Source organism: Saccopteryx leptura, chromosome 3 (assembly GCF_036850995.1).
Source record: "Saccopteryx leptura isolate mSacLep1 chromosome 3, mSacLep1_pri_phased_curated, whole genome shotgun sequence".
Classification (NCBI taxonomy): domain Eukaryota; kingdom Metazoa; phylum Chordata; class Mammalia; order Chiroptera; family Emballonuridae; genus Saccopteryx; species Saccopteryx leptura.
In genome coordinates, this window is record NC_089505.1 from 125,837,778 (window position 1) to 125,850,789 (window position 13,012).

Sequence of the window (13,012 nt, forward strand, 5' to 3'; positions counted from 1 at the left end):
GAAAACAGGGACCTGAAACTCTAGAACCAAAATAGTTTTCTACAAAAGAGTTAGCTGATGCTTTTCAGTTCACTGAAGCAGGATGCCAAAGTTAGAGAAGTAAGATTCTGATACAGAGATATTCGCCAAAATTTACCACACAGTTACCGCAGACCTGAGATGCTCCGGGGCCATTTATGATGAGAAAAAGAATAGCTCTGTAGCTCTGCAGTAGAGTGTCGGCCTGGCGTGCGGGGGACCCGGGTTCAATTCCCGGCCAGGGCACACAGGAGAGGCGCCCATTTGCTTCTCCACCTCCCCCCTCCTTCCTCTCTGTCTCTCTCTTCCCCTCCCGCAGCCAAAGCTCCATTGGAGCAAAGATGGCCCGGGCACTGGGGATGGCTCCTTGGCCTCTGCCCCAGGCGCTAGAGTGGCTCTGGTCGCAGCAGAGCGATGCCCCGGAGGGGCAGAGCATCGCCCCCTGGTGGGCAGAGCGTCGCCCCTGGTGGGCGTGCCGGGTGGATCCCGGTCGGGCGCATGCGGGAGTCTGTCTGACTGTCTCTCCCCATTTCCAGCTTCAGAAAAATACAAAAAAAAAAAAAAAAAAAAAGAATAGCTCTGTACAAACCTCCCTTAATGCCACCTCAAGAAACTGACTCCAGGCCCTGGCCAGTTGGCTCAGTGGTAGAGCGTCGGCCTGGTGTGCAGGAGTCTCGGGTTTGATTCCCAGCCAGGGCACACAGGAGAAGCACCCATCTGCTTCTCCACCCCTTCCCCTCTCCTTCCTCTCTGTCTCTCTCTTCTCCTCCCGCAGCCAAGGCTCCATTGGAGCAAAGTTGGCCCGGGTGCTGAGGATGGCTCTGTGGCCTCTGCCTCAGGCGCTAGAATGGCTCTGGTCGCAACAGAGTGACGCCCCAGATGGGCAGAACATCGCCCCCTGGTGGGCATGCCAGGTGGATCCTGGCCGGGCGCATGTGGGAGTCTGTCTGACTGCCTCCCCGTTTCCAGCTTCAGACAAAAAAAAATACAAAAAAAAAATACAAAAAAAAAGAAACTGACTCCAGCTGCTAATTCAAACCCTGACTCTCTGACACCAGTCCCATCCTCTCCTACAAGTCCATCATCTTCTGCACCATCCAAGAGTGTTTAAGATTGTATTTGAAAATGTTTAAGTATTTATATGCAAAGAAAGGTAAAAATAAATACTATGTTAAGACAAAAACATCTGTCTAAGTTGCACTCAATAGGTAAATGTACCTGTTCCAACTTACATACAAATTCAACTTAAGAAGAAACCTATAGAATCTCTTTCGTCTGTAACCTGGTAACTGCCTATACCCTGTTTCTAAAAGGCTCATATACTTACTTTTTTTTTATCTATTTTTTTTCTTTTTTTTTTTCTGAAGCTGGAAACGGGGAGAGACAGTCAGACAGACTCCCGCATGCGCACGACCGGGATCCACCCAGCACACCCACCAGGGGGCGACACTCTGCCCCTCCAGGGCGTCGCTCTGCCACGACCAGAGCCACTCTAGTGTCTGGGGCAGAGGCCAAGGAGCTATCCCCAGCGCCCAGGCCATCCTTGCTCCAACGGAGCCCCGGCTGCGGGAGGGGAAGAGAGAGACAGAGAGGAAGGAGGGGAGGGGGGTGGAGAAGCAAATGGGCGCTTCTCCTATGTGCCCTGGCCGGGAATTGAACCCGGGTCCCCCGCACGCCAGGCCGACGCTCTACCACTGAGCCAACCGGCCAGGACCTAATCTATTTTTTTAATGTTTATTTCGTTGATTTTAGAGAGACAGGAAGAGAGAGAGACAGAAACATCAATCTGTTCTGGTATGTGCTCTGACCAGCGATAGAAAGGGCAACCTTTGTGCTTCGGAATGATGCTCTAACCAACTGAGCTACCTGGCCAGGGCAAAGGCTCATATACTTAGAACTAGGAAACAAGGCACACATACTTGAAACAATGGGATAAAGTATTAGAAGAGGAAGGATGGACTCAAACATCTGACTTCTAACATATGTCAAGCAAATGTATCAGTGTTTCAAATCTATTATTTCTGTATGCCCTAAAATTAAGCTCAAACTAGTCCTAAATGCCAGTGTCAGCTACAGAGAAACGGACAGCAAAGGGAAGTGAAATCAAGCCTGAAGCACCGACTGTGTTGCATGCATTGTTAGTAATTAGTGAATATATGTTGCTCTTTGCTGTGACCAGTTAGAATAGCTGTCTGTCATCAGCCAAGAAAACATGATAATCCACATTAATAAACACTCCTTTCCTTGTGTAGCATCCCATGCACAAGCCTCTGTTTGGTGCTACACGGGCAACAAACACAAATAAGAAATTCTGAAGCACTCTATGAGAAAAACAGAGCCCTTGAAGTACTTACAGGTAGTTTGTGGTTGAATCCTTTCACTCGAATAATTAAACCATGTTCTCCAGCTACCAGCTTATACTCCAGCTGTGCGACGTCTGCTTCATAAGCTGGTTCTGCAAGGTTATGAGTGAGGATATTGACAAAGATATCAAAGAGGACCACACTGAAAATATAAAATGTAAACAGCATCATTAATTGGCAAGTAATACACATGAAAAGAGTTGCTGTGATTTAGAATAAGAAAATTCACTTTTAGAAAGATGTTAAGTCACTTCTCCAGAATGTAAACTACATACTAATTGAGTTCAAGGAAAATACTGCTTAATAGAACTCAGTTTCACAGGGGTATTATATTCCCAATCTTATTAATCTCATGCACACATAGAAAATGGTCACATTTATGCTGCACAGTGGAGTAAGTGTAAAATGCATCAAAGGCAACTGTCCTAAAGGCTCTAACTATTCCTGTGGCCTAGGTTTCCTGACTGACAAATTAAAAATCTGAGGGAAGGGATGAGAGCAATGTATTTTTTAAAGTGGATAATAGTAAATGTTAGTGCTGCTTGTCATTTTAAGGTTGGATTTTACACTTTAAGTCACAAAGGAAAGGAAAAATACACTATCATTTCTTGAGCACCTGCTATGTTTCAGGAATATTTTAGGCTCTCTGACCTCCTACAATGCAGTTATTTACATAATTATATGACTAATTTGCTAAGAACAAAGTATACAAAATCAAACTCTCCAGCAGTCTCTAAATACAGAATCAACAGATCCACTAGTCTTCATTATAGACTAGAAGCTAACCCAAATTCATCTCCAAGGCACTGTTCTCAATCCAGTAACTCTTTGACTAACCTACACTATCAGCCTGTTTAACAAATAGATATAGGAGATGCAGAGCCACAATTCCATTTTAACAATGTTGATACTAAAATAATTTGTTTTGGGCACAGAAAAAATACATAAATCAGCAGCATAGCTCAAGTACTGATAGAGAAAATAACAGAAAGGTTCAGAAGAAAACAAAATAATTATCACTAATAAATACTTTTCTGGAAAAGAGAACAACTGCTTACTTTGCTGCAGACTTCTGTATTAAAGGTGAGATCAGATGGAAACGTATATATGCTGAAAGAAAAATGGTCATAGGTAAGAAAATAAAGGCCAGACGCCTCAAATATTTTACATATCTGCTATTCAGCTCCAAAAATCATGCTTTCTAAAAATTATGAAATAAGCTACTAATTCTTAAAATTCATTACACTTTTATCCTTAAGGATCTTTACAATAAGATTTACCATTCCAAATAATGACCAAAGGGCACACTTTAACCTAGGGGAAGATCAGATATACAGACAAACAGACAGAGAGTCTACACATACTCGTATTTATCAATAGCTTTAGCCGGAGAAAATGTTCACAGAGGTACACATGTCAGTAACACTAAGGGAACAATCCCAATGCTCACAAAAAGTTATAGCAGAGCCTTTCCAAGGAGGCTGAGTAACTGTTAAGAACATTTTTGAAAACTATTATAACCTATTCAAGAAAAATTGAGGAAATCCTTTCCCAATAATCTCAAGAATTCCTCAGAGCTCCAGTACACTTGGCTGAGGTTAGGGATATGGATTAAATGGCAACCAAGAGCAAAACTCAACCTTTGATTCCATGTTGCTTCAGTAAATTCCTATGCTATGCACAGGAACAGGGAAAAGAAACAACACAGTTTGAGCTTCTATGTTAAAGATCAGGATTTTAGAGGCTATTTAACTGTATACAATGTTTCCTCTATGCTGAAAAACAAAATGGTAGAGGGAGATATATGGAGAATATTTCACATTTGTAAGGCTGGATAAAGCTATGGTGTCTAAGAGTAATTTCCTTCAGTGTACTCTTATTCTATCTCTTTTTGAAACTAATGTTCAAAAGTACCACCTGTTCCCTGAGACAGCTAAATACCTGGCTCTGTTTCCATTAAACTGAAATAAAAATGTCTGAAAACAATTTCATTTTAGGCCTGAATCTTTATTTCCTAGAATCTGTAGTGTCTACAAGGATTTTTTTGATAGTACAGGAGCACAATATTGATCTGACAGATAAGCCTAGGAAAGTCTTCAAATGGAGAGGGAAGGGGGTGGGGGAGGGGGTTGATGACAGACATAAGGAAAAAAGTTCACTATAAACTAAAAAGATTTATAACACTTATTTCACTCCTTTTTGGGAAGGAAACATTTTACCTTTGGGGATTTTAAATTTGTTGTCTTTCTTATACCACAGGCAACCTTGTGGAGTATTCACAATTTTAACAGGGTATTCTGTCTCAGGACAATCAAAAGCCTTCAACATGAAGTCCGTGGCTAACAAAAGAAAAGAGTAATAACTCATTCAAGTATGTTAACAGGATTCCCACAAATCGGTTCTTGTTTTCAGAAATCTAAGTCACTTTTCTTTGTGAAACATGAAACAAAAGTTCTTGAAATAATACCCTTTTTGTAATTAAACATTTTGCTATTTTCCATTCTAATTGATTTTTTAATGCTTTCACAACTCATTGCACTGCCATCACACCCTACTAGGTTGATTTCACAACCCTCTAATGCAGGGGTCCCCAAACTACGGCCCGCAGGCCACATGCGGCCCCGAGACCATTTATCCGGCCCGCCACACTTCCGGAAGGGGCACCTTTCATTGGTGGTCAGTGAGAGGAGTAAAGTACGGTGTCGCTCACGCACAGTACTACTTCCGGTGACGTGGGACGTATGCGTCACGGCTCCCGAAGCGCGTCCTATCACTTGTTAGGGCTAGCAGTGACAAATATGGATCTGGACATTGACCATCTCATTAGCCAAAAGCAGGACCATAGTTCCCATTGAAATACTGGTCAGTTTGTTGATTTAAATTTACTTGTTATTTATTTTAAATATTGTATTTGTTCCCGTTTTGTTTTTTTACTTTAAAATAAGATATGTGCAGTGTGCATGGGGATTTGTTCATAGTATTTTTTTTTATAGTCCGGCCCTCCAATGGTCTGAGGGACAGTAAACTGGTCCTCTGTGTAAAAAGTTTGGGGACCCCTGCTCTAATGGTTTGCAATCGGCAGTATGAAAAACACTAAAACAATCAGACAACATAATGCAATTTGTACATAGACTGAATGAAAGGATCAGTTATGATATAAAAGCAAAAACAAATGCTTCAGAGAGTCTGAGCTTTATGTTTAAGTCCTGTTTCCATCATACTCCAACTGAATAGTCTTGGACAACTTGCTTTTGCTTTTTTGAGCTTCAGTTTTCTCATTTGAAAAAATAGAAAAGAGTAATTAATGCCCATCCCAGAGTGTTACTGGGAAACTCAAATATGATTCAAATAGTTCTTTATAAAACATAATGTTCTATACAGATGCAATTTGTTTTATTAGAACATGGAGGGATTATGTATAATGATTGCAATTTCACTGACCTATGTACTTGTTTTCAGCTGGAAGATGAAGATCTGGATTTAATTCAAAATTACTCTTCCACAGTTCAGCCCAAGAGTTTTCAACATCTGTAGTGATTGAAAAACAAACTGATCCAATAAGTGCAATTCCGAATTCTCTCAATAACAAACTAGTCAACAAAAGGCCTTCACAAATCAATTCTCCTTTCTTCAGACATCTGGATATGAGTGACACATCCAGGCATTCTAGACTCTTGCTACTCAAAGTGTGTTCTCAGCTGCAATGGTATCACTTGGTACTTGGAAGCTTGTTAGAACTGCAGAATCTGGGCCATGGCTGGTTGGATAGAGCGGATAGGCTCAGTGGATAGAGTGTCGGCCAGTGTGCAGACATCCTGGGTTCAATTCCTGTTCAGGGCACACATGAGAAGCAACCATCTGCTTCTCTTCCCTTTCCTCTCCCCCTTCTCTCTCTCTCCCTTTCTCACAGCAGTGGCTAGACTGGTTTGAGCATTGGTCCCGGGCATTGAGGATACTTTGGCTGCTCTGAGCATCGGCCTCCGGGTGCTGAGGATGGCTTGGTTGGTTCAAGCCTTGGCCCCAGATGAGGGTTGCCAGGTGGATCCCAGTCAGGGCACATGTGAGATTCTATTTCCCCTCCACTTACATTAAAAAGAAAAAAATTGCAGAAGCTCAGCCCTACCCCAGAGCTACTGAATCAGAATCTGAATTTAAAAAGATCTCCAAGTGATACATATGCACACTTAAAAAGTTTGAGATATACGTTTCTAAAATATAGTAAAAACTGCCCCCAAGCTACCAAGATAACAGGATTTTTTCACTAATAAATATACTCATAGCAGAAAATAATTCCTTAAAGAAATATAAATAATTTTCATTTCAAAATAATCTAAATCTAAATATATATACTTTCCTCTCACAGGAACCATCAGACTATTTATTAAGGAATAAAAATCCCCAGGAGAGTCAGATATACCTAAATTACGTAGGACAATTATTAAAAATATTTTACCTTCCATACTATACTGAGTCCCAAACCATTTCTCCTTGAGGTCACATTTTCCCTCATTAGCACCAGACAGTAGAACAAGATTTGCTTTTTGAGGAACTAGCTGGTTAAGGGCTTCGGCAATGACCTAATAAGGGATGGGGGTGGGGGAGGAGACATGCAACAATAACAACTTTACCCTATACATCTCTGTTAAAAAGGCAGAATCACATTATGTTAGACACGCCAAGATCCTAGCATCTTGACATTAATGGAAATATGTCTATAGTCCACGAACACCCGAATTTACAAAATTTCATTAGTCTATCAGTTGTTTAAAATATTTCTTGATAATGCTATATAAGCATTATTCATCTAAAAGCATATGTAGTAACAGTACTAGCACTAAAAATAGCTAACACTAAGATTTTACTATGTGTCAGATGATGTTTAACACGTTATTTCATTTAACCCTGAAAACAACCCTAAGGTATACCAAATTTATAGAAAATAACACAGCTTCAGTGGTTAAAGATAATTTGCTCAGGATAAAGATTATATAATTTGTATGGAATACCACAGCTAGAAGTGGCAAAAATAAAGTTCTAACCAAGTTTGTACATGATTCCCAAGACTATACCCTTAACCACCACTTCACACCCAAGAAACAGTAAAAAACTGATCCCTATGTAGGGCCTTCTTCAATAATCCTTCAGCTATGATGAGGACTAAAACAAGACTTTATGGGTTAGATTTGAAATGCTAACTACCATTTAAACACCATTTCTTTAGGAAAAAATGACAAATGGTAGTTCAGAAAAAACCACTTGGATGGACACTTGGGCACAACCACTCTACAGCTATGACAAGAATGTGTGGTTGCTGATTCTTCTTTTAAGTTTCCCTACCCTCTTTAAAATGAGTAGTTGTGGAATACCCTGCATCAGAGTTTCTCAAGTATGGCACTATTAATGTCTTGGGCCAGATAATTCTTGGTTGTGAGGTGCTTGCTGCCTTTAGCACTGCAGAATGTTTAGTAGTATCTCTGGCTTCTATTCACTAGATGCCAAGAGCACCCCCAGCCATGACAACTGAAATGTCTCCAGATATGCACAAATATCCCCTGAGGGGCAAAATCACCCCTGACTGAGAACTGCTACCCTACATGGAACAAAATGACATATTCCCCAGGAATGGCACAGGAAAGACCCTGACCAACTATTTGTTTGTATATAGTATCATTTATAAATCATGTTTTGAATTCAGAAAATCATATATTTTTCTTGTAAATACATTCAAAATGATTAAAATTTAATTATGCAGCATCTCCAATTAAATTATAAGAGAAGGCCCTGGCCGGTTGGCTCAGTGGTAGAGCGTCGGCCTGGTGTGCAGAAGTCCGGGTTCAATTCCCGGCCAGGGCACATAGGAGAAGCGCCCGTCTGCTTCTCCACCCCTCCCCCTCTTCTTCCTCTCTGTCTCTCTCTTCCCCTCCCGCAGCAAGGCTCCATTGGAGCAAAGATGGCCTGGGCGCTGGGGATGGCTCCTTGGCCTCTGCCCCAGGCGCTGGAGTGGCTCTGGTCTCAACAGAGCGACACCCTAGAGGGGCAGAGTATCGCCCCCTGGTGGGCAGAGCGTCGCCCCCTGGTGGGCGTGCCGGGTGGATCCCGATCGGGCGAATGCGGGAGTCTGTCTGTCTCTCCCCATTTCCAGCTTCAGAAAAATACTAAATAAATAAATAAAAATTATAAGAGAAGATAAACAACTCTCTAAGTATGCTTAGCAACCAAAGCACATAATTCTTAGGAATCACTTGAACTATTTTAAGTGGATGTTTCAACACTAGAAAAATGATGAGAATAGTATCTAAAAAGCAGACTTGATTTTCTCCTACTAAAACATAATCATACATAAGAATCATGAAAAATTATCCACAGAACTATTGGTACCATATTTCTTCCATTTAAACAAATAAGACATGACTAAATACAATGAAGCTTTCTCTATTCCCACAGTTCTTAAGTACTTTTCTGCACTTCCTACCCTCCTCTTTCTTTAAATGTTAGAAATGGAAATCTCCTTACTTCTGGCTTGTATTCAAAAAGAAGTTGATCTCCAGTGAGAAAGTCCTGCAGTGGGTATAGCTGCATGTTTTCACACATGTTTTCCACATACTCAACCGGATCTGTCTGTAAAGAGGGAAAATTATTTCACACCAGAAACTCCTCATTATTATCCTTAATTTGCCTTAGATACTTTTTTTCTCTTTTTAAAATTTTTTTTACAGAGACAGAGAGGGAGGCAGAGAGAGGGATAGACAGGGACAAACAGACAGGAATGGAGAGATGAGAAGCATCAATCATCAGTTTTTCGTTGCGCATTGCAACACCTTAATTGTTCATTGATTGCCCTCTCATACGTGCCTTGACCGCGGGCCTTCAGCAGACTGAGTAACCCCTTGCTCGAGCCAGCGACCCTGGGCTCAAGCTGGTGAGCTTTTGCTCAAACCAGATGAGCCTGCACTCAAGCTGGCGACCTCAGGGTCTCAAACCTGGGTCTTCTCCACATCCCAGTCCGATGCTCTATCTACTGCACCACCACCCGGCCAGGCTTTTTTCTCTTTTTTTAAAAAACAATGAACCAGGCCCTGGCCGGTTGGCTCAATGGTAGAACATCGGCCTGGCGTGCAGAAGTCCCGGGTTTGATTCCTGGCCAGGGCACACAGGAGAGGCGCCCATCTGATTCTCCACCCCTCCCCCTCTCCTTCCTCTCTGTCTCTCTCTTCCCCTCCTGCAGCCGAGGCTCCATTGGAGCAAAGATGGCCCGGGCGCTGGGGATGGCTCCTTGGCCTCTGCCTCAGGCGCTAGAGTGGCTCTGGTCGCGACAGAGCGACGCCCCGGATGGGCAGAGCATCGCCCCCTGGTGGGCGTGCCGGGTGGATCCCAGTCGGGCGCATGCGGGAGTCTGTCTGACTGCCTCCCCGTTTCCAGCTTCAGAGAAATACAAAGGAAAAAAAAAACAATGAACCAAAACCTTCTGAAGGATATAACCAAACATAACTGCAGCACTATCACCTAAAAGTTATTTGTAACCATGAATCAAATTAATGTACAAGTCAAAATGAGTGATTAAAGTTTTGATACAAGAAATTATATTAATCAGTATATTTCAATTTAAACCACAGCTCTCTAACCTATGAAATGAAAATAATCTTCCAGAGAAAAGCAATTAGTTCAAGTATGTATTTTTTTTTTTTTTTTGTATTTTTCTGAAGCTGGAAACTGGGAGAGACAGTCAGACTCCCGCATGCACCCGACCGGGATCCACCCGGCACGCCCACCAGGGGGCGATGCTCTGCCCCTCCGGGGCATTGCTCTGCCTTGACCAGAGCCACTCTAGTGCCTGGGGCAGAGGCCAAGGAGCCATCCCCAGCGCCCGGGCCATCTTTGCTCCAATGGAGCCTCGGCTGCGGGAGGGGAAGAGAGAGACAGAGAGGAAGGAGGGGGGTGGTGGAGAAGCAAATGGGCGCTTCTCCTATGTGCCCTGGCCGGATCGAACCCGGGTCCCCTGCACACCAGGCCGACGCTCTACCGCTGAGCCAACCGGCCAGGGCCTCAAGTATGTATTTATTGAGACATTTCAACTTTGTTTAAAAAGGTAATGATGAAATAAGCTGAGCTACATGAGTTAATTTAGCAGTTCAGAGATATGGACATTTCTGATTTGTTCTGACTTGGCACTGATTAGCTTTTTTTAAAAGCTATCTTTTTTGTTTTTTATTATTTTTATTTATTCATTTTAGAGGAGATGGGGGGGGGGAGAGAGAAGGAGAGGAGGAGCAGGAAGCATTAATTCCCATATGTGCCTTGACTGGACAAGCCCAGGATTTTGAACCCGTGACCTCAGTGTTCTAGGTCGACGCATGATGCACTGTGCCACCACAGGTCAGGCCCGATAAGGTTTTAATTTAAGATGTTTTAGGCTCGTTTCAAAATCAAAGAATTCAGGCCCTGGCCGGTTGGCTCAGTGGTAGAGTGTCAGCCTGGCGTGCAGAAGTCCCGGGTTCGATTCCTGGCCAGGGCATGCAGGAGAAGCGCCCATTTGCTTCTCCACCCCCCCCCTCCTTCCTCTCTGTCTCTCTCTTCCCCTCCCGCAGCCGAGGCTCCATTGAAGTAAAGATGGCCCGGGCGCTGGGGATGGCTCCTTGGCCTCTGCCCCAGGCACTAGAGTGGCTCTGGTCACGACAGAGTGACACCCCAGAGGGGCAGAGCATCACCCCCTGGTGGGCAGAGCGTCACCCCCTGGTGGGCATGCCGGGTGGATCCCGGTCGAGCGCATGCGGGAGTCTGTCTGACTGTCTCTCCCCGTTTCCAGCTTCAGAAAAATACAAAAAAATACAAAAAAAAAAAAAAAATCAAAGAATTCATGAATTTTGCTAAAGGTCAAAGAAATGAAGTACAAAATGGAGAGATGTCAGTATACAAAAATCCTGAAATGCCTTGCTAAGAAGAAACTGAAAAGACAGAAAGAAAATGTCACTCATGCAACCAATGCTAAAAAGCAAGTCACTTAAAAAAGGAGTTTGGGCATCTCTTATGGTTTTACTCCGTAATTCTTGTTGCCACTCCTTCCCTAACACAGTTCTGGTCCACATGTTGCCAACACAGCTGAAAGGACAATAAAAAAAATCTCTCCTGGTAAGGTAGATGGCAGGACTTATGGGTTCAATGCATATCAATCCAGTTTCTTTCAATTTCAAGTGACTACAAGTATATAAAGCAGATTACATAGGAATCAATAGCAACTGGAAGCTTATAGTTCTTGTGACCTTGTCTTCATGTACTTAAATTTTCTCTACTGAAAGTAGATATTCAAGGAATCACCTTTGGTAATGATCCAAAAAAGGCAGGTTTCAAGATGCTCTATGGAAAGGTTCTATATCAGAGGTTCTTATTCTAGGGTCTGTATACACCTCCCACATGATGTCAGTGGACAAATTCAGGAGGCGGTGGTAGTGCAATTGGCCCTGATCAACTGGCTCAGTGGTAGAGTGTCAACTCGGCGTGTGTAAGTCCTAGGTTTGATTCCTGGTCAGGGCACACAGGAGAGGTAACCATCTGCTTCACTACTCCTCCCCTTCTCTCTCTCCTCACACCTTCTGCACCCATGGCTCCATGGCCTCCCACCTCAAGTGCTAAAATGACTTGGTTGCAAGCATGGCCCCAGATGGGCAGAGCATTGCCACCTAGTGGGCTTGCTGGGTGGATCACCATCTGGGCGCATGCGGGAGTCTGTCTCTGCCTCCTGCCTCTCACATAATAATAATAATAATAAGAAGAAGAAGAAGAAGAAGAAGAAGAATAGAATTTGGTTGGGAAGAAATATTTTGCTGGACCAGGCAGTGGTGTAGGGGATAGCACACTGGACTAGGACGCAGAATACCAGGTTTGAAACCCCAAGGTCGCTGGCTTGAGCATGGGATCATAGACACGATCTCATGGTTGCTGGCTCGAACCCAAAGTCGCTGGCTTGAGCAAGGGGTCACTGGCTCAGCTGGAGCCTCCTGGTCAAGGCATATATGAAAAAGCAATCAATGTACAACAAAGGTGCCACAATGAATAATTGATGCTTCTCATCTCTCTCCCTTCCTGCCTGTCTGTCCCCCTCTCTGTCTCTCTCCCTTAAAATATATATATATATATATTTATTTTCACTAATCTCTAATTTAGCATTTTTATTATGAATATGTCAATAAGTCACAATACTGGCAGCATCTATGACTATAGCTAATAGAAATCACTAAATATAGTTGTTACAGACATAATATCACACTCATTGCTACTTAAAAATTATGATTACTAGACCTACCACTAGATCTTATTAATATATGGTCTACCGGAAAGTTCTGTCCGTTTTTGGAATAAAACAAAATACAAATTTTTCTTACCATCAATAAACTTTATTAAATAATATAATTGCCATTATTATTAATGATTTCTTGCCAGCATGAGGGCAATTTGTATATCCCATTTTTGAAAAATGTTTTATCTTTTGATGTGAAAAATTGAACCAGTGCTTGTTTGATACCTTATTCATTTTTGAATATTTTGCCCTTCAAAAAATTTTGTAAGGACAAAAACAAGTGATAGTCGGAGGGTGCTAAGTCCGGAGAATATGGTGGATGAGACAGACATGCTTCTGT

General features: G+C 42.6%; 1 protein-coding gene across 1 annotated transcript in view; it reads right to left on the reverse strand.

The window, feature by feature from the left end:
* Positions 1 to 13,012, reverse strand: part of NRDC (nardilysin convertase) — a 92,030-nt gene that overhangs the window by 12,991 nt on the left and 66,027 nt on the right. Inside the window, exons 15-20 of the mRNA XM_066376266.1 lie at positions 8,895 to 8,999; positions 6,835 to 6,958; positions 5,823 to 5,909; positions 4,601 to 4,720; positions 3,440 to 3,491; positions 2,373 to 2,523 (exon numbers count right to left, since the gene is read on the reverse strand). Of these exons, the coding sequence (XP_066232363.1) occupies positions 2,373 to 2,523; positions 3,440 to 3,491; positions 4,601 to 4,720; positions 5,823 to 5,909; positions 6,835 to 6,958; positions 8,895 to 8,999 (639 nt within the window). The remainder of the gene's footprint in view (positions 1 to 2,372; positions 2,524 to 3,439; positions 3,492 to 4,600; positions 4,721 to 5,822; positions 5,910 to 6,834; positions 6,959 to 8,894; positions 9,000 to 13,012) is intronic.